Source organism: Dendropsophus ebraccatus, chromosome 6, assembly GCF_027789765.1.
Source record: "Dendropsophus ebraccatus isolate aDenEbr1 chromosome 6, aDenEbr1.pat, whole genome shotgun sequence".
Lineage (NCBI taxonomy): Eukaryota > Metazoa > Chordata > Amphibia > Anura > Hylidae > Dendropsophus > Dendropsophus ebraccatus.
This window is the reverse complement of record NC_091459.1, coordinates 13,700,297-13,723,283: the sequence shown is the minus strand read 5'-3', so window position 1 is coordinate 13,723,283 and position 22,987 is coordinate 13,700,297. Positions and strand designations below refer to the sequence as shown.

Sequence of the window (22,987 nt, the reverse complement as noted above, 5' to 3'; positions counted from 1 at the left end):
ATGTAAAAAAACATGGTAATACATAAAAAATAATAGTTGATAGGTGGATTCTATATATACCTATACCTGTGTCTTTTTTTTGGCTAGGGTTTTAGCAGAACTCACTGTGATTTCATTAGGACACAAAAAGTATCAAGAAAGCCATGGCCAAATGAAGCGACACTGACATATCCTGCCTTATAGGAGATTAAGTGATTAAGTCTAATTACTGTAACTGGACCATGTAAGAAAACTAAGGAATGGGGGTCGGGCTTAATAGTGCATAGAATATAATATAGCCAAAGGCCTAAAAACTATGAAAATGAACATATGGCCAATGATTTAGGGCTATGAACGCTGGAATTCCGGCTATATACATTTGTCACTTATTCTTCACATTGGAGAGAAATGTTAGATCAATAGGGGTTTAGCAGCTGGGATCCCCATTGATTATTCAAATGAGAAATCCAAGTCTTTCATTTCCCCCCATCAACCCTACTGTGGCGTAGACGTCTATGAAGAAGTGACTTGGTATGCACGTCGCCGCTCTTTACATCGCCATGGGTGGTATAGAAACAGCTGAGTGAGAGCGTGCTACGAATTGGTAACAGCTGGGAGACCCTTGTTTGAAGGAATTAGTGACTGTAATCTCCGTAAATATATTTCTTGACAATATTGCCTCTTTAGAATTAGAGAGAATTGGAAAGATTTCAAACGTGGAATTTGACATTTCTATGCCGGTCATTAAACTTTAACTTACCTGATAACTTTAATTCACTATTGTTAGTATCTAAAAAGGTTCCATTTACTTTGCTGCTTGTGTTATTGAACCAGTCAACAGTTAAGGTTGCAGAATGTTGCTTTCCAAGATATTCATAAAACCCTTTCCACACCGAATTCACAGAAAAAACATCTGAAGGAACTGCAAACAAAGACACGTTAAGTCATCTGCCTTCTCGTCTTAGTCTTAACCAGTTAATGTAGTACTTTTACCACTGTTAACTTTTGCTACTAGGTGTGATAAAAGTCTATCTAGTCAGCTTATAGTATTAAAAAAAAAAAAAAATGTGATTATTATTATTATTTTTATTTTTTTGGGGGGGGGGATTAATGTATATAATATATATGTATATCCCATACATAGCTTATTTGTAATTCTTAGATGATTTATCACAGTGAGTTCATTAGCAACTTGACCTCAGATTAACTGTCCCAGCATTACAAAGAATCTACAATGGTGCAGATAAAGCCAGTCAGGGACTTGTTTACATCGTCTGTCTCAGAAGGGAGGGGGGAGGAGGGGGACACAGAGGAAAAGGCAGATTTTTGTGTTTTCAGCAGAAAGCGGCAGCTAAGAACTGAATAAGGAAGGAGACTGAATAAATAACTAAATAATAAGTATAGAATGATTTGTCTCACCATGGGCAGTCACCTATCAAAATAAAAATGTCTGATTTTTGGCTCAAACAGATAGCTACCAATCACAGCTCAGCTTTTGTTTCCCCAAATGGGCTATAATTAGTTGCTATCTGTCCGAGACACAGTTTTGACACTGACAGATTAAGGCTATTTTGCCATGATGGAATTTTAGCACAACATGGCAGTCGTCTATTAACAATGACGGCTGAAAATACTGATCATGAACACTAATATATTTGGACAACATTTCAGATTTGGTCTGACTAGAGTTCTATGTAGTCTCTCTCTACCTACTGATTATACAGCCCAGCATTTGAGCATTTTAGCCTTCCCTACCGCCTGGCTGCAATGTTGACTCACTTTGATTATAATGCTCCTAAAATGAGGCCATCAATTACTTTAATGGAAGAAATATCTAATGTACTCCCTATAGTGTAACTTCCTCTTTATTACACAATGTACTCATTTTAGTTTTTTTTGTCATCAAAAAGGTCCAAAATTTTGTTTTCACTCTTCGCATAATGTGTCTTAATACAGTGATCGGCACTCCGTTTTACAGATACAAAGTCCCATATCCCCTGCATACGTTAACAGCACCATAGTTTAATGATAAAAGTCCGGCTGTCTACCTCTCCTACATATCATAAATAAAACTATAAAGCTATGACAAAATATAGTATAAACTATTTCTTGCTCGGAAACACATTGCATAAAGCCATGGCAGCATCATTTACTTTCATTAAAGTAGGTAACAGTAGGCCCCAGGGAAACTCTTACAATAAACAGATTGCAACCTTTCCTAATGTCTGAAAGGTTTCCTGTCTAGTGCCTAATAAAATCTTTATTTATAACGGACAGTTTGAAGGAACTTCATTAAATGTAATGTGGAATCTATGTGCTGTTTTTAGGATGCCCGCACGGTAAATGTATCAATGCTTAGGTATACTATATTTCTATTGATGTAGTAAACAAAAGAAACCACAGCACTCCAATAGTATTGTGCAAAAAAAAAATCTGGTGACATTTTTTGGTGTCATATGCACAAGATACCCGACCGAGTTGCCTGATAAAGACTGAGAGGTGGCAGAAGCATTGCCTACCTTATGCATATGATGTAATAAACATTTTGCATCATAGTTTTAGAGTGCTGAGGATTCTTCTATCGTCCATATATGTATCTCCAATTAGAGAGATTTCCAATGATAAATGTGATTCTGACTCCAGAGACAAAACTAAATAACCAAAATTTAAAGGAGTAGCGCTTAAGTGGACAAGGGAATCAGTATTATTAAATCCAATACAAACACTTGAGAAAGACTGCAAGATGCAGTTGACACGTTGATTTTTTTGCAACTGGTACAATAAAGCAGCACTTCTGACTAATTAATGGAGTGCTGCAGTTTCTCAGATTTTTTTTTTCTTTCTATCTATCTATCTATCTATCTATCATTTTATATCAGTTTAATTAGATATTTTAAACCAACCTGGAGTTTTTGTGAGAGTAGAATTTAATTCCCTGAGTCCTTTACCTGCAAAATACAATAATTGCATAATACTATTAATAAATACCCCTCATTATTGTAGTGTTGTACATTGTATTAGATTTATTTTACTTCATTGTTTGATATATAAAATATTTAAAGGAGTTCAGCATTTTTTTAAATTAAAGTATTGTATTACCCCCCTAAAGTTAAACAAATCATCAATATACACTTATTACAGGAAATACACATAAAGTGTTATTTTCCCTGAACTTCTGCATCAAGGCTTTACTTCCGGGATAACATGGTGATGTCACTTTCTGGATAACATGGTGATGTCACTTCCTGGATAACATGATGATGTCACTTCCTGGATAACATAGTGATGTCACTTTCTGGATAACATGGTGATGTCATGACCCGACTCCCAGAGCTGTGCGGGCTGTGGCTGCTGGAGACGATGATGGCGGGGGGATGCTCAGTGTCCCTCCAGTGCCCTGTGTCCCTTAGTGTCCCCCTGCCATCATCCTCTATAGCAGCCAGAGCATTTTACCAATTTATCCAGGAAGTGACATCACCATGTTATCCAGGAAGTGACATCACCATGTTATCCAGGAAGTGACATCACCATGTTATCCAGGAAGTGAAGCCTTGATGCAGTAGTAAGTGCAGGAAAAAAAAACACTTTATGTGGATTTCCCGTAATAAGTGTATATTGGTGATTTGTATAACTTTTGGGGGGCAATACAATGCTTTAATAAAAAGTTTTACGGGACTTCTCCTTTAAGAATATTAGCATTAAAATACTGTGGCAGTAAATGGTATACCCTGTTAAAGCTAACTATATTGTGATCAGATTAAAAACTTACAATACATGGAGACTTTAGGTCTTCATAAGATGATATCAAATCAACTTCTGTTTATTTATTTTGAACAATGGGGGCTGGGGTGGACTTACTTTTGCAAATAGGAGGTTTTCCTGTCCATTTCATATCACTTTTACATGTTCTGTGCTCAGACCCACCAGCTAGAAAATATCCAGGCTGGCAAATATATATTAAGGTATATCCTAGTGTAGGTAGATCTATTGCTTTTACATCTGCGTGAATGGGTGTTTCTGGTTGTCGACAGGCATGAGCTGGAAAAAAAAACAACAACACTTAAACGTTAAATGCAGATAACAAAGCGTGATGATGACATCATTGCAAATAGAGTTGACCCTATGTGGTGTATTATTATTATTTTTTATTTAAAGCACCATTGATTCCAGAGCACTGTACAAGTGATAGGGGTTTGTTGTAACAAACACAACAAACAGAACAAAATCAAAAACATGTAACATGAATAAGACTGGTAAGATAGAGGACCCTGCCCGCAAAGGCTTACAATCTACAAGGTGAGTAGAGGGGGACAGTAGGTAAGGGACAGATAGTCAAAGTGTGGTGCAGAGTTATTTTAACCCCTTAAGTACCGGGCTAATTTTCATTTTTGCATTTTCTTTTTTTTCCTCCTTGTGTATATAAGACCATAGCAGTTGCATTTTTACATGTATGGACCCACATAAGTCCTTATTTTTTGCGTCACTAATTGTACTTTGCAATGACAGGCTGAATTTTTGCATAAAATATGCTGTGAAACCATAAAAAAATTATATGCGTGGTGAAATAAAAACGCTGTGTGTCCTATGGAAAAACTGACATGTTATATATGTTCCTCATGTTGGTACGATTAAAACGATATGCAGCTTGTATAACTTTTATATTAATTGATGGCTGGTAAAAAATTTAAACCCCCAGTTAGATCCCCTTATACGTACCTCATCCCGCTGAGTCCCGCTGCCGGAGCCGGGACGGAGATATCCCTGTCAGAAGCCGGCGCACGCACTTTAGAGGTAGGTCCGGCGTCCATAGAGAATGAATGGAGCCGGACTCCATTCATTCTCTATGGACGCCAGACCTCTCTCCAGAGCGCACGCACCGGCTTCTGACCGGGATATCTCCGACCCGGGACCGGCTCCGGCAGCGGGACTCGGCGGAATGAGGTACTTATAAGGGGATCTAACTGGGGGTTGGGAGCCTGTCACCCCGGCATGGGGGGTGACAGGTCTCCTTTAAGGATAAACTGGACGGGATCAAGAGTGATAGATGGGAAGCCATAGAGGAGGATGTTGTAGTAATCCAAGTGGGAGATGATGAGGACATGTACCAGCAGTTTTTTGACGAGTCAGTTTTTTGCAGTGCTGCTAGGGATCCTGGTCTGATTGTATACTATGTGTATACACTCTGTCCGGGATTCCATAGAGGACAGCACAAAGTAAGTGTCACATTAATCACAGCAGTTGTTACAAATCGGCAACAACGGCCGTGATTAATTTGACACTTAAGTTGTGTGAACATAGCCTAAAGCCAGAGTAGATTCAAAGGTGTCCCTCATCCATTGACTGTGATTCAGAGATTAGGTGGAGGAGTGCAAAGAGATGGGGGAAAGATAATTAGTTCTATTTTGTCAATTTGGAGTTTTATAACCAATAGATATTGGTATACACAACACTCAACAACAATCAACACTGCCACATGATGTTTAACACCATCTGTTGCTGTAATGACGTTACTAAATTGTTGTCAGTAGTAAAGTAGCCAAATAATATATATGTAATTAAACTTATTTAAAATAATTTTTGTTATTTCAAAATTTATCAACCTTTATGCTTATTACGGTTGAAAACTTTCTGAAAACTTTCCAGATCCTGGAGCCTTTATAAGTTTGCCATGTATCTGGCTTAGTTTCTTCTGCCTCAGGCTGCTGAGCTACAGGATGGTAACGCGTATTGGTAACGCTTGTTTTGTATGAGTGGAAATAGATCAACATTATTCAGACAGCTTATTGCTGTGAAAATGTTTAGTGTCATTGTACAGTACAGGAAAATAAAGTGGCACGAGGATAGTAAGAAATCTCTTGATGCTTAATTTCAAAAACAGTAATTACTAGTGTTCGGCGGGTAATTAAATGCTTCTTACTTGAGTTGAACATTTTTCACAGCTTGGGTACTATAGACAAGTAGCGAACCCCATTAAAATCAATAGGAAACTCAAGCATTTAACCAGATACCCTCTGACGGGTATATGGTTAACCGATTAAATTTTTTCCTGCAGTAGCGGTATTCCAAAAAACTATATGTGAAACCAGCATTAAACATCATTTAATGAGACAAAATATACAAAAATGCAATAGGTTTCTGTGAGACACATTAGAATTCCCGCGGTATGCATTCAATTGCGGGAATACTGCTGGAGCTTTAATGCGGCTTGCACAGCATCTTTTGAAACCTAAGGCCCTATTCACACGTTCAGTAATATTTTTTAGTCCTAAAATTTACGGATTGGACATCCGTAGTACATCCGTATTGCATCCGTATTTACGTAAATCCGTTTTTACCACTGACTGCTTTATACAAGTTAATAAAGTTAAGTAGGTTAAAAAAAAAATAGCACCAGATTACCCAACCCCTAAAATAAGTCACATGATCGCTTGTCAGCCTGTGGTTGCTTATAAACAGAATCTTGTGACCTATGAGTCATTCGTATGCGGATGCCAAACATGTTGCAGTCCGTAAGCAATCCATAAACAATTGATTTCAATGAGGGGATCCGTAAAAGAATTTTGGCGGCACAGGGTCCGCACTAGGACATGTCCTTTTTTTTCGGCATTGATTTTCATCCGTTTCATCTACTGATAATGTGAATAGCCCAATAGCAAAAACTCGGATATGGAAGTACGGATCTGTAAATTACGGGACGTGTGAATAAGGCCTAAGATACTGTATTGTATAGCTGCTATAGTAAAAAACAATAAAGCAGCCACACCTACCAGTCCACGCTACAATACTTCCAATGCCCTTTCAGCATCACCTCCGATCCCCTGCTCAGCGAATCACTGTGCTGTCCCACCACAGCCAGTAATTGGTTGAGTGGGCTGTCACTGAGCACCGAAGATGGTGCTGAAGGGCATCAAGAGGAGCTCGAACAGCTAAGTATTGCTGCTTTATTGTTTTTTACTGTAAAGATAGGTGCCAGAAGCTCCAAAATTGTTTAAATATTCCCTGGGGTATTGCTAAGTGCCAATGACTGTAAATAGTTAGGAAACTGATGCTTCAAATAGCTTGGCTAGGTTAATAAATTGGAAGGGTATGCTGCTCAAGGCATTGCTAATTTTTTACTTAAAAATAGAGATAATTTTACATTTTAACTCTTAAACTCTTAGTAAGCCTACAGTATGTTCACACAACGTCTTTTCATCTACGTTTAAAATGACGTCTGTCATTTTGAGTCTAAAATAACGGACGTTTATTAGCAGCCAGACCTCCCTTTGGTTCACTGACGGCTGTTGGCACATTATTCTAGTTTTAGTTACTAATTGGACTTTGGATGCGACTTAATTTAAAAGTCCATTGAATTTAATAGTAAACACGGAGACAAGAACGGTGACAAAAGGAAAACTGTGTGAACTACAAATAAAAAACGTCCGCTGTTTGCAAAAGGCGTCCGAAAATAATGATCATGTTCATTATTTTGACGCCCGCGGCAAAAACGTCCGTTATTCAATACGCTGTGTGCATTGGACGTCTGTCTTCCCATTGACTTCAATGCATTGCTTTGCAGTCAGTTAAATCTCTGCAAAAACGGATGTTATTTTAAATATGAAAATCGGCCGCCTTTTTAATATTTTTGACGTAGTGTGAACATAGCCTAACACACATTATTACTTAGAAACAGGGAATAATTATATGTCCTATTTTAGAAACTTTAAAATGCAGCTGGAGCTAAAGGTACACTAATTTTCATGTCTTAAAATGTAGAAAATATCACTTACGTTTAATCTAAAGCAAGAATATACTTTTTAAACATAAAATAGGTTTCTGTACAGAGAAGATAATTTAAAATAATGCAAACATTCTTAGCACTTACGGATGCATTCTGGTTGGGTTCCACTCCATGTTAAATTAGCGAGGCAATTACGTGTAGTGGAGCCTTGGATGTGGTAGCCCTTGCGACATCTAAAGAAGACTGAACTCCCAATCTTCAAAAAAACAAAAGTAAGAGAAATATATCAGGAGCACATGGATGAAGTAAATGGAGAGAGCTATTTAAATGATAATGAGGCCATAAATGGATCTTGCTACTTCTTTTTCACACAAGATAGAATATGTCCAAGCAGTAAGGAAAAGATGAGAAAAAGTCCCTAGCAAGCAATTTTAGCAGTTTTTCTTCCTTTACTGGGTTCACACTACGTATATTTGAGGCTGTATGTTTGAGGCTGTATAGCAACCAAAACCAGGAGTGGATTAAAAACACAGAAAGGCTCTGTTCACATAATGTTGTAATTGAGTGGATGGCCGTCATTTAATTGCAAATATTTGCTGTTATTTTAAAACAACGGCTGTTATATTGAAATAATGGAAGTTATTTACCGTTATATGGCGGCCATCCACTCAATTTCACCATTGTGTGAACATATCCTTTCTGGGTTTTCAATCCACTCCTGGTTTTGGTTGCTATGAGGACCTGACATGAGGACCAAATACTGCCTGAAATATACATAGTGTGAACCCAGCCTTAAGATGCAAATATATTATAAAACCAAGTGATTGACAAAAAGAATCCAAATTTATAGTTTTTTACATTCACACTGAGTCCTTGTTGCGGACTTTCATTTCCAGTTTTTTGCTGTAACAGTGACGGAATCAGTTTCATGTTAAAAAAAAATTGAAATTGAGTAAATATGTAATAAACATGGAAAACAGGGTAGAGTGTCAAATTTTAGCAAAGTACGCTACTTTACACTGACAGGTGCACCTGACTAGTATCATACATACTTGTCTCTGTGTGTATTTGAAGGATTAAAGCAAACATAGCAATATTAAAGGACAACTCCAGGCAAAACTATTTTTTAATATTTTATTACTTACGGAAAGTTAGGCAAATTTCAAATGTACATTTATGATGGGAAATGCACATATAGGGCTATTTCCCCTAATTTAATAAATCAGGGAGACTTCAAATTCTCTAAAAAAAAGTGACGCCACGAGGGGGGTGTAATTCCAATGGAGTGTCCAGCAGGGGCGCACTATATATAGAAGTCAATGAGCACTGCTGGACACTCCATTGGAATTATAATGGATTTGTATGTAAATGTAATACAGTATACAGTGTTTTTGTTTGAATACATTTATGGAATACTTTGGGGAGCAAGTGTCCTTGCTCCCCAAAGTATTCCATAAATGTAATCAATCAGAACATCACAGTAAGCCCGCCAAACCGCCGCCGCCCACCGCTGACGTCACAGAATTTCAGAGAATCTGAAGTCTCCTTGATCTACTAAATTAAGGGAAATAGTGGAACTTCACATCCAGTCTCAGAAGTGACAAACCGCTCAGCCACGACAGTCCCACCCCAAGCCAGTGATTGGGTAAACAGCCCTTCCACTTCATAGACCAGCTCTAACATTGCACTGGGGGCGGCAGGCCACAGGGAGAAGCCAGGAAGACACCAGGGAATGTGGAGAGGTAATGTATGAACTTTGGAATAACAAGTAGTGATGTGAGGTAGGCAGCCAATGATTTTAGGTCAGGATTAAAAGACACGATCAGCTGATTTTTATCTTTATTACACAGAGCAATAATCTGCCGAAACCGCCTGATTTGGCAGATTTTCGCTCTGTGTAATAGGGCCCTTAGCAAGAAAATAGTTAGATTGATCTCAGGACATTAGGTAGCTATTGAAGGAATGGAATACGCGTCAGGAAAAGTTATAATGGCTTCTAGCGATTAAAAATATTTTTTTTCAACAGTGCACAAAGTTAAAATAAACTGGAAATCATGTAAAATATATTACATACGGTAGATACTAGACACTTGCTAATGATATCTTTAATGATAGTTGGGTGTATTTTATTTGGTCAGCTTCCTCATTTTACGCTGAAAAACTAAGAAAACACATAAAATATAACGTTCTATAAAATCCATCTCTAATTATCTAAACGCTAACACTTAAATAGTGTTTATTAAATGCATTCATTACCTCATAAGCCTTGGAACTGTTCTGCATGCCATAATGCGGTGTACCAGGGTCTCTGCAGGAGTTATGAGCTGGATCTGAAATGTGTGCAAGAACTGAACATAAGACTAGGTTTCTATGGAAACAGTCAATCATTTTAGTTTATTTTGTTCTGCAGGTCAAGGCATGCTATCAAAATTAAAATAAAACAGAGGAACTGATAGACAGGATAGAACAACACTACAGAAAATTATATTAAACAAGTTACAATCATACAGATCATTGGATAATAATAACCCTATGATATATAAATACTAAAAAGAGAAAGTTGCTTCTAACTGTTCAATATCTTTGATTTAAATTTTTCTAATATAATCTTAAAGGGGAACTAAAGGTTAGACAAATCTAACCTGCGGATATATCCCTATTGTACAGGAGACACAGAGGAGGAAGGAATGTCTCTTATCTTCCTCCTCAGTGATGTTCCGGTGAAGTTAGGGCCCTATTACACGGGACGATTATTGTGCGAAAAATCGTTATATAGTTTGAATTTAAACAATAATCGTTCTGTGTAATTGCAGGCAATGATCAGAAAAACATTTGCATGTCGTTGATCGTTAATTAAGAGCTGAACCTAAAATAATCAATAATCGTTCGCTGTAATTCCACATCCGTTCGCTGAAGTTCCGCATTTGTTCACTAATCGCTCAGTGTAATTGCACATTGTTTATTGTTTTGCTGGAATCAGAAGAATTAAACGATCACAGTAACAATCGTATTAACGATCGTAGTAACAATCGTGACTAACGACCATCGTTCTGTGTAATATGGTGAACGCTTTCAGGGTAACGATAAACAATCTCGTTTGCGATCGTTTACCATTAGTTGTTAATCATTAAAAATCACTCAGTGTAATAGGACCCTTAGTCTTTTGTTCCACCGTCTGGTGAGACCATTAGGAGCATTGCCCACCCCCATAGCACCAATCTGCCCCCCTGGCCGGACCACGCCATTCATTATCATTAAAAAGTGGCGGGTCGGCTGGGGGCAGATCAGCTCAATGGGGGCGGGCAGTACTCCTAAGAGTCTCACCGGACCGTGGAACAAAAGACTTATTGCAACAAAATGGCACTGAGGAGGAAAGAAAGAGACATATCTCCATCCTCAGCGTCTCCTGTGCAATAGGGACATATCAGCAGGTTAGATGCATCTTGCTGATGGTTCACCTTTATTCATATGTAAATTGGTGAATCTATGAAGTTTTGATCCCACCACAATTTAATGGTGCAGAAGAACAAAAATAACAGCTGCGCCATATCCCTTAAATGCCAGACACCAACTGTGCTTCAAAGGGGTTTTGTCTGTTCTCCCCAGTGCTGCATAATGTGCTATTTTGTCCTAGATTTTCTATAGAATCTGGGACGAATGGTCATTACTGATCATATAACACAGGTGTGAACACAGCCATAAGAAAATAATTGAGATTAGGGCCTGCACTGGGACTGACATTTATTCTTGACATTGGAGGCCACAAAGGCCTGCTTGCTGTTTTGTTTATGGTAAATATATTTAATACATTTTGATATTGTGTTGCCTTTATACTAGAGTACAAGTCTCAAATAAAGCCCCTTCCCCATGCAACCCGCTGGATTTACTAAGAGGTGCATTCCTTGTAGTAAATTTGGCGGAAAGCAATGATGTATGCCTGTTGGCAGGCATACGTCATGATAAATCAGGTGCTGAAGGAGGCCACAACCTCTACTAGCTTTGTCACACCCCTTACCCACCCATCAGGCTATATGCCAGGAAAAAGGTGCATAGTAATGGTGCTGGGCCGGTACATCATAGATCCTTACATCCTAGGCTGTCATAATGTACTGCTACATCATGGATCATGATGGGGTTAAATATACAGCCAGCGTGATTGGAGAATCAGGCAATCAGTGGGGGCAGACTGTCAATCTGGGCCTGAGTGGTCTTCATTATATTTATAGACTTGGGAGCTGCTGCCCTCCTTACCCCCTTGTAGCTATGCTTCTGCCTGACTGTTATGCCTGCTCAGCAACGGTCATGTCTGCTTACAGAGTGGCATGAGCAGTGTACAGATGTATAGAAAGGATATAGATAGTTCATAGCCTTTCTTTAAATCAATACATCACTTGCTATGGTCTCTGAGAATAGCTGAGTGGTGCTGAGCACAGTGTACTGCCTGCTGGCTTTAGCTCACTTCAGCACCTTGACCCCCACTCATCCTAATTTCTCACATGTCGCCTCTTACACACCGGACACTTTTCAAAGTGATAGGTACCTGTTAAGAATTAGACCTAATTCAATCAAATGCCTAAATGTAATCTCCTAGGTAAGGTAGTAATAGAGATTTATACATGGTAAGCTGATAATCACTGTGTGGACAGTCTACTCACACTGTCATAGGAGTAATGTAAAAATTTGCTTTTAGTCCTAAAGTCCAAGCGGACGTTGGTTTCTGGGGCTGCCGAATGGGCAGCCTCAGATGCCCTGGGTTCATTGAGAGGTGTGTGCTTCTCAGTAAATCCACAGCAGCAAACATGGGCAGAGTTTACCATGTATTTAATTAAGAGCATATAATTTTAGATAGTCTCTTTATTTTTTATTTTTTAGCATTCCATAACTGGAGCTCCTAACAGGAATAAAATTCATGTTTATTTCCTCAGAGCTTGCCTTCAATTATTGAAGTATATCATTAAACAATATAAATATTTCATAACATTGATTTAATCTCTGCAGAAGAAGAAAATGTTGGCATTTAAGTTGAATTCTAAAACACACAGTCTAAGGCTATGCTCACACGCTGTACAAACAATGGCCGATCCACCACGAGTGATCATAATCATTAATTCTGGCCGTAGGTAGCGTTAACCAACGTTGTTTGTACAGAGTTCGAACATGGCGTCAAAGTGGCTTTTTCATGTGAAAATAAACTGGTAAGGCATACTGTACTTGTACATGGTTAACAGAGACTGCACCTACCGATGCATGTTGGTTGAATACCACTCCATGCGCCATCAGACTGGCAAATTCTTCGAGATGACCCAACTAACACAAAAGGTGGTCTACACTGGTATGAAACCTCTGATTTATATGTAAAACTTCTTCCAATAAGTCTTCCCTCAGCTGGAGTTCCCGGTTCACCACAAAATACGGCTGAAATAAAAAAAAAAGTTAGTTACAGAACCTTATATTGGAATAATTGTATTAACAATTTTAAGAATAATTTCAAGTTATTAAATTACTGCACTGTGAATTTTGTGAATTTTGGTCCCGGTCCGAGTGTTCAGACCCGTACCAATCAAGAAACCGAATAGGGAGAAGACTGCGCTGCGGCACATCCACGCTATGCTCTGAGTTAGAAAATACAGTCAGACTTAAAATGGAGGTCTACGGAGCCTGACTCAACCCCCCTTGTTCTTCTGATCAGTATGGGTCTGAACACTGAGAACTGTACCAATCAAAACTTATGACATGTCAGGACAGTTACACTTTAACTGGGTTCACACTACGTATATTTCAGTCAGTATTGTGGTCCTCATATTGCAACCAAAACCAGGAGTGGATTGAAAACACAGAAAGGATCTGTTCACACAATGTTGAAATTGAGTGGATGGCCGCCATATAACAGTAAATAACTGCCATTATTTCAATATAACAGCCGTTGTTTTAAAATAACAGCAAATATTTGCCATTAAATGGCAGCCATCCACTCAATTTCCACATTGTGTGAACAGAGCCTTTCTGTGTTTTTAATCAACTCCTGGTTTTGGTTGCAATAAGAGGACCACAATACTGACTGAAATATACGTAGTGTGAACCCAGCCTAAGCTTGGAAAGGTTTAGTGGCCCCATAGAGAATAAATGCTGGCCACGCATGTGTAATGATCTCATTCACAGGATCAATTGGGTCCCAGCTATTAATACTAGATTGCATTTTCGGTGGCATTTGGTTGGTTTTCCCATCTTTCAATAATTGGCAAACTGTTTTTTTTTTTTGTAGGGAAATGCATCTGCAATATTGAAGTTTTTTCAACATAGACATCATCAAGGTATACCCCTAAAATAGTTTATGATCTAAAAAAAAAAGTGAAATGCTATAAGTTGTTAAGAAGAGAAGTATAAAATAATTGTGCATATATGGGAATTCATTAATATACTGACCTGCATGTCTATCAACTAAAGTAAAAAAGAAAGATTTTCAATTTCACAAAAAAAAAAAAAGCTGCCCATTATGTCCAATCGGTGTCTCATGTTGCGGCAACATAGAGAAGCTATGTGTGGGTGTGATGGCAAAATAAACCCTTCCCCCTCCCATCTTGGTGGGTATACTTCTGAGACAAGCAGAGAAAGCAGGTAAGGGCTTTTCTGCTCCCCACACAACCCCTTTAAGGAGTTAGTCAATGGGCAAGATATTTTTCTTTGACATTGTGGCAAGCAGAACAAATAATTATGTACGTTCCATGATTTACTTGATTTTTTTTATTTAATAAATCCAGTAACACAAAATGGTTTTATTATGAAAAGCTATAAAAAGTAGCAATGAAATCTATAATTAAGTGCAAGTTAATTGGTGTCTGAGAAAATGATCAGCGCTGTCTGTTCATCAGAATCGCCAATCTGTCCAATGTGACCGCATGCATAGCTGCAGTATCCTGGCTGTATAATAAGATGTTTTAATGATTCCTCTGACTCAGTCGTGTCCCTTATTGAGCCATAAATTGAACTGAGAAAGTTCTTTACTTACGCAAGCATTGAGGAATTTCTCCTCTCCAGGTTCCTCTTCCTTCACATGAAAGAATGGTCGGACTAGAGAGCTGGTAACCCTCCACACATGTGTAGCTGACACTAGAGCCCCAGCTGTAGTCGTTTCCTTCCAGCTTCCCATACGGTACATGAGGTGGATGCCCACAGTGTATGGCTGGTTTATGGAGACAAGAAAGGTACTTTTAGGATTCATTTAGGATTTCAATTTTCCATGGATAGTAAAACTTAGTTATTCAGTTCAATATGTGATATCATATTCTACCTTTCATGAATAGTGAAATCTGATTGGTTGCTAGGGGCAGCTACACCAATAGAGCCAACTGATTTCGCAGCACTTTATACAGTTTGCCAATTTTTTGCTCCCTGTCTTCAGGACTGACAATCTAAATTTACCTATCTGTATATTTTAGGTGTGGGAGGAAAACGGAGCCCCCGGAGGAAACCCACACAAACACAGAAAGAACATACAAACTCTTTGCCCTTGGTGAGATTTAAACTCTGGACCCCAGTGCTGCAAGGCTACAGTGCAAACCACTGAGCCACCATACTGACAATACACTACAATACAGTTGCAGTGCAGTGTATTGCATGAGCGATCAGAACAAAACATTTTCTAAAATTGCTTGGTCTCTAAGGCCGAAAACATTTTTTATCAGCCATTACAGAAAATGGACAAGGTTAAAGAGGTTGTCTGGGCAAAATCAACTTTTCCTCTATCCACAGGGGATAGGGGAAATGAGGGGGTACGACATCTGTACTCCCCACAATCTCTGTATTGGGCCCGCATTATGTGTTATGAATAGAGCCACAGGGACTGCACATGACCTGCAACTCTATTCATTCCTATGGAGCCGACGGAAAGAGCCAAGTACGCCGGAAGAGCGATGTACTTGGCTCTTTTCAGCACCTCCTTAGGAATGAATAGAGCCGTGGTTACTTGCCGTCCCTGCGGCTCTATTGATAACACAGGAGCAGGGACCCGATACAGGGATCGTGGGGGGTATACCAAGGTCAATTTTTTTATTTATCCTGTGGATAGGGGAAAAGTTGATTTTGTTCTGACAACCTCCTTAACTATAAACAATAAATGCTATAGCTAAGTGGTGCGGCAAATTATACTCTTTTCTGAAATGCTTATAGTGACATATCATAACCAATGTAATTACATCACATGATATTAGTAGAGATGAGCGAACCGGGTTCGGGTTCGAGTCCATCCGAACCCGAACATTCGGCATTTGATTAGCGGTGGCTGCTGAACTTGGATAAAGCTCTAAGGTTGTCTGGAAAACATGGATACAGCCAATGACTATATCCGTGTTTTCCACATACTGTAGCCTTAGGGCTTTATCCAACTCGGCAGCCAGGGCTAATCAAATGCCGAACATTTGGGTTCGGATGGACTCGAGCATGCTCGAGGTTCGCTCATCTCTGAATATTAGTATATTTATTAATCAACTGTATGATATAAGAATATAACATCAAACAATATATGCACATATTATAAAAAGTAGCCTTGTTCTAGACCTTTGCACGTTGGTTTTGTCTGATTCCAGGTGCCATCTTTTCCACACTTCATGGGACCTGCAGAAGGTGGATCATTCAGATAGCCGGGGTTGCAGTGGTAGGCGACTGTTTTGTTAAATGTAAAATCTTTTCCTAGTTGAATCCCATTAGCGATAGGACCCGGATCTTCACATGTAATCACTGATAGGAAAACAGAAGATGCTGACTTTATTACATGTTCTACCAACTGCTATAAATTAATGATCTGTGGCTTATTCTTGCTGTGTTGTATAGTTGGGGAATATGACACTTAGCTAATTTAGCATATTGAATCATTAGGTCATGGTCACAAATAGTGGAAGCTCTGCAGATTTGTGGAATAGGTACGACACATCAAACACAACAGTTTTCAATGTAATGAATATTAATAGGATTTTTGAAACTCTACCAAAAAGAGAAACATTTGAAAGGGAAAAATAAACATAATGCAGACTAGAAAGCTTGTAACATGTTCATTGTATTGTGTAAAAGCAGCAGATTTTCACTGTACATTTTGTCTTTTCAATGCATAGAGGTAAATATGCAGCAAATGTAAAAGACATTAAAGCGATGAACCACTAGGTAAATCGCTTTTTAAAAAAATTGACATGTGAGGATTCCGGTGCCGTGGTCCATTCTTTTTAAAACTGGTAGGGAGGCAGTCTATTTTTCGAGCATCGGTTTGGTATAAAGCCCCCTGGCCCCCCAGTGTAATGAAACCTCCTCCCTTGTTACACGGCTCTATTAGAAACAATGAAGCCACATCACAGAGGGGAGATTGTCACACTAGAAATCGGCAGGCGTGCCTCAAGTGCTTCATGCCAGGTCGGTGCTTGGGAATAGACCGGCGATCTGCGTGGGAATCGTGTGGAGGTTCAAAAAGAGGGACCGCGGCACAAGCATCCCGGTGGCGGCGCCGGTCTGTTCATGTAAAAATAAAATCTACCTAGTGCTACGTTCACCTTCAAATTCATCAAAATTTATGTTGTGTTTGAATTAAACACTTATTCTCCATTGTTGTTGTTTTTTTTTTTTTTTTTCAAATTTAATATTTAATAAAGCAGATGTAATGATAGATAGATAGATAGATAGATAGATAGTTTAGCTTTTCTTTTTTTAGATTCATGGAAGTTTTAAGAAACAATGCTGCCTCAAGAAAGAAAGGAAAATCAATAGTCACTCTGTGCATAAATAGAAAAAAAAAACATCTGACACTCTTCTAATCTGTTGTGACAGTCATTTGGTTATTGACCTGAGCAATCTGGAGCACTTCCAGTCCAGGTTCCATTGGCAGTACAATGTCGAGTAGTTAACCCTGATGTTTTGTAACCTTCCCAGCAGGCATAGATGACAGAACTGGAGAAAAGTATCCCGTCACTGAAAATTATCATGCCATTGGCTGGAGTTCCAGGATTTCCACAGGATACAGCTGTCGGAAAGATGGAGATAAAATTATCATAGTTGCACAGAACTGACAAGAGGGATTACAGCAAGTACATTGATTTTAAATAGATGTGACAGCTGTAAAGGTTTGAGTGTATCACACCAGTCACTGTAGCAGTGTACAAGGATGGTAAATATATAGTTTCATATTGATCATATTAGAAACATGTTAGCACAGTGTAACTGAGGTTCTTGTAAGCAAAAAAGATCGGACTTTGTCCGATCTCAGGGTAGTATAAACTAGTGACAGAGAAGTTGAATGGAATGATGTATCACTTACATTGTTATGTGCAGCTGATCCAGAGATCTCCTCCTGAATAACATGGACAATAAGTAGCCCTCTCCATTATGTGCATGAGCCCAGTAGTCCTGGATATTCATGAGAAGCAGAAAACTCCGCCCACCAACTGCTTATTGGCAGTTTTCTATCCATGCTCTGTACAGGCAGTCAACTGTCAATCAGCAGCTGGAGGGTGAGAGGAGGAGTGTGGCAAGAATCCCATTCTCCTGCATATTAGGAGAACAGTGAACAGAATAATGTAATACAGTAATACATGGATCTGTTCAGCATTTCGGTCACTAGTTTATTCTGCCCTCATTTAAAGCAGAATAAACCTAGTGATAGATTCCCTTTAATTTAAACATTCATAAGTGATAAGATGTTATAATTTATGAATAACAGATGGGTATAATAGTATACTTAAAATCTATGTAAACCATTTTCTCTAGTGTCAAATTCCATGTAATACACAACATAGCAAAGCAATTATGGAAAAATAGCCAGTATCTACATATATGACACTAAAATTAGCTTGACAAAGATATACATTTTATTGAACTTAATGGTATCAATATATTATATGTTCATTCTAAGCCTTGCTTCTCAAACCAATGGTTGTGAGATTCAGCCAAAGGAGTTTTCACAGAATTGATCATAAATAATGATAAGCAAACTTTGAGCATGTTTGGCTTTGTCGAACCCCAATGCTCACCATTTGCCTCCCAATGCCTGAAGAAGTTGAATGCAACTCTAGGGCCGGCAAGAAAACATGGTTACTCTAGTACATAAGTGTAAACTAGGTGACTGATAAACTACACAGTCCATTCCCTGGTTGGAGTAATGTTTAGTTAGGCAACAACATCGGACAAAGACAAATAAAAAGTAAGTTTTGTTAGATCTATTTATTTTCTTTTAAGCTCAACCTTCGACCAGTGGTGTTAAGGCTCATCCATAACCATGTTTAGGCTGTGTGACCCCAGAAGAAAAAGTTTGAGACACTCTGTTTTGTTTCTGACTATAATTAAGAATTGTTTGCAGACCAGTGACATTGTGACACCAGCAATTCGTTGTTGTAAAAATGATAGATTTTTTTTTACCGGTAGACTGTTTCACCGGTACCTGCCAGGGAAGCCCTGAGGAGCTGTAGAGGACCATCCATATTGCATGCATCATAGCCTTGACTATTTTGCAGTAAGGTGCACTTATAAATTCTTTAGAGTTAGCGATCACTACTTCTAGTTTGGCTCCCATCATGAAGCATATAATAAATCCTCCATGCCAGTCATTCTGCTTGTCTGCACAGCAAATCTACACATACAGATTTCTAACCTCTAATATATGAGATCAAGTTTGGGTTTTAGTTATGCAGTGTAATAAAAAAATAATTTCTTTGTTTTCCTTGATTTATACATTTTAGTCTTTCTTTTTTCATTCACACAATGTATTAATTTTGTTAACAACTGCAGTTCTTTTCACTGAAAAGAACATCCCCTGGTAATGTAATCAATACATTAGCATTAATTTCAATGCAACAACAGCCATAGTTTATACTCACAGTATACACTATGGGAAAAATTTATGGAGACTGATGTACTTGTATGCCGGTCTTAAATTAGGCCCCTCCCCCTTTCCCCCAGCCAAGTTCACTCAGAGGTGCCCGAACCGGCGCCCAGGGTACCAAGCAGGTGTAGATTTGGATCCTGATTTACATTGGCACAAATCATAATAAATGTGGCACCACGCCTCCTCCACAAATTGCCACACAACCCCCCACCCCCCGAATACGATACACCAGAGAAAAGGGGCAAATCTGTGCCTTCCCCCTGGCGTACGCCGGGCCATCACATTGTTCAAGATGACAAGGAAAGCTTTATACTATGAGGACCACAAAGAACAAACTTTCATAAGTCAGCTTTTTAGAAACCTTTGAGTTTGACATGGGTTTAGTTTTACTACTTAGTAACATAGGAATCTGTGGGCTGTAATTTCGGATTTAAAACGGCTGACTCTTATAACTATTAGGTCAAGAAGACCTGATGAGTGGGCGGGTACTGAGATGGGGAAGAGGTGTGGCCTCCTCTGGCACCTGATTTATAATAAATTGTGCCTTAAAACAGGTGTAAATCATAGCACAGCTCTACAGAGCAGGTGAAAACTTGTCAGTCTTAAAAAATCTCTCCCTTTATACAATCCAAAAAAAACAAAAAAACTGTCAGACTCCCTTTAAAGGTTCAGTAGAGTTTAAATTTCCTAAATAATACAAGAGACTCTAACATTTAAATTGAATCCTTCATCATGAAAATCCTATCTAATCTATCGCCAACATGTTATAGGGCAGAAGAATCTGAGCGGATTGATATATATCTTTGTGGGAAAAGATTCTGTATAACTTGTAATTTATTGATTGAAATCTCTGATGTTACCATACTAAAGAGTCCAGTCCATTGCGTGACCCCGCCCACTGGACTCCTTAACCCAGAATAAGCAGCGATTTCAATCAACTAGTTACAAGTGATACAGAATCCTTTCCCACAAAGTTATATATCAATCTGCTCAGCTCTTCCTGCTTTATAATATGATGGTGATAGCTGAGATAGCATTGGTGACAGGTTCCCTTTAAAGGTAAAGAATAAACAATATGACATATATTCAAACGCTTTGAAATAATAAAAATTCATAACTTGGACGTAATGTTTGCAAAAGATGAATGTTAATGTTTCTAAAAAAAATTACTTTCAATCCTATACATGGAGTGAGCTAATGAAAGTGTACCTTGGGTACACAAAGTGAGGCCGGTTCTGATCTATTTCTAAAGGTTTTAATTATCTGTTTTATTTTTCTAATAAGATGTAAAATAAATGTCAGTGCCTTTCTCTTAAAGTTCAACAATGATTTAAACTATGTGATGTACTTGCTCAGCAAGTCAGGCGCGGCAGAGGCTAGCTAGGGATCTCATTAGTAGCAGGCTTGATATGGCTTCTAATATACCCCTAATGAATTTTATCTCTTTAAAAATAACTTTATGGATTTCAAAGCGGCAGCTCATAAGTGGGAATCATTGTTCTCGTGTCATTTGTTGTGCATTTGATACTCTCTTTTCAGATGGCGGTGCACACAAATAATTGCTTCTTTTAAAGATGGAGGACTTCACAGGGAGCGTCTAACTACAAGGGCTTTGTGCTATAGTTAGATATTACCTGGTGAGATTTCCTGCTCTAGTTACCATCTAGTCCTTTGCAGCTTTATTGAGATATTGACAAAGGTTTTTACACAGCTAATTAACAAAACACTACGGTCCAAATGAAATATAATACTAATCTAATAGGAAAAACTGTCAGTCTCTCCTTTTTTTCTGCCCCCCCCCCCCCCTCTGAGGATGTCAGAAACACTGATTCTATGAGTGGCTTTAAAATTTGAATATTTTACTTGTGTGAACATTACAGTTTATTGTTGCTAAGTGCTATGTAATTGTAATAAACTAGGAGTCTCGGGTATCCGTGAGCCGTACTGCTGATTGGTAGATTTCTCTCAACACAAAGTAATATGAATCAATTCCAGGGAATTTTAGCTACTCACTAAATATCATGATAGTCAACTATAACTTAGGGCCCGATTATTGCCCAGTGTAATAGAGAGAATGATCAGCCGATGAAACAATCGTCAGTTGATCTTTTCTTTAGGCACTGACCTAAAATCATCGGCCACTGACTGCACATCGCTACATGTAGCGATGCGCGGCCAACGGCTGACGATTCCACGAACAGTTTACATCACCTGTCCACGTTCCCAGTCTCCTCCTGCGCTCTGCTTCCTCCTTGGTGCAGCTCTGAAGTGGTCTTTAAGCGGATAGGTTCAGCATATCACTGTTCCTGAGTGTCGCAGCCAGTGAAACAGAGTGCAGGAGAAGCCCGCGAACGTGGACAGGTGATGTAAACTGTTTGGTCAAAGGCTGCACAGACATCGCTAATGATGTCCGTGCAGCCGTTGCTAAATAATTATCGCGCTGTGTATTAGGCCCAATAAACGAGCACCAATCTAGCAGTTCAGCACTTATTTACAGAATTGATCGGGCCGTCATTGGCACATGTAAAAGGACCCATAGCCCTATACAGTATATAAAGGAGTCTACTGAAAGGTTCATCTGGAATTTGGATTGTAAACTCCAATGCAATCTGAAACAAGATTTATTGTAGGTACTGCAGAATGTGTCGGTGTTTTAACCCTTTGAGGACCAGGCCCAAAATGACCCAGTGGACCGCGCAAATTTTGATCTTAGTGTTTTCGTTTTCCCCTCCTCCCCTTCTAAGAGCTCTAGCACTCTCAGTTTTCTATCTACAAGCCATGTAAGTGCTTGTTTGTTACAGGAATAGTTGTACTGTGTAATGGCGTCTTTCATTTTACCATAACAAGTATGATGGAATTCCAAATATATTATTTATGAAGATATAAATAGGTGAAATCGTAAATAAGAATGCAATATGGTAACTTTTGGGGGGTTCCTGTGTCTACGTAATGCACTATATGGTAACAGCGACATGATACTATTATTCTATAGGTCAGTCCGAACACAACCATATGCAGGTTACACAGATTCTCTAATGTTATATATGTATTTTTTAATGAAATCCTTTTTTTTGGCAATTAAATATTAATAAAATGGGCCTATTGTGACGCTTATAACGGTTTTATTTTTTCACCTACGGGGCTGTATGGGGTGTCATTTTTTCTGCCATAATCTCTAGTTTTTATTAATACCATATTTGTGAAGATCGGACGTTTTGATCACTTTTTATTGATTTGTTTAATATATAATGTAACATAAAATCGGTAATCTGCGCACTTTTCCCCCTCTTTTCGTGTACGCCGCTAACCGATCACAATGACGCTTGTTATATTTTAATAGATCGGACAATTACGCACGCTACGGTATATTATATGTTTATCTATTTATTTATTTTTATATGTTTTATTTATATAATGGGAAAGGGGGGTGA

At 38.6% G+C, this 22,987-nt stretch overlaps 1 protein-coding gene across 1 annotated transcript in view; it reads right to left on the bottom strand.

Annotated features, from left to right (window-relative positions):
- Positions 1-22,987, bottom strand: part of CSMD1 (CUB and Sushi multiple domains 1) — a 946,348-nt gene that overhangs the window by 16,254 nt on the left and 907,107 nt on the right. Inside the window, exons 58-66 of the mRNA XM_069973446.1 lie at positions 17,523-17,699; positions 16,253-16,432; positions 14,706-14,879; positions 12,941-13,114; positions 9,956-10,029; positions 7,844-7,955; positions 3,838-4,017; positions 2,883-2,927; positions 740-901 (exon numbers count right to left, since the gene is read on the bottom strand). Coding sequence (XP_069829547.1) covers positions 740-901; positions 2,883-2,927; positions 3,838-4,017; positions 7,844-7,955; positions 9,956-10,029; positions 12,941-13,114; positions 14,706-14,879; positions 16,253-16,432; positions 17,523-17,699 — 1,278 coding nt within the window. The remainder of the gene's footprint in view (positions 1-739; positions 902-2,882; positions 2,928-3,837; positions 4,018-7,843; positions 7,956-9,955; positions 10,030-12,940; positions 13,115-14,705; positions 14,880-16,252; positions 16,433-17,522; positions 17,700-22,987) is intronic.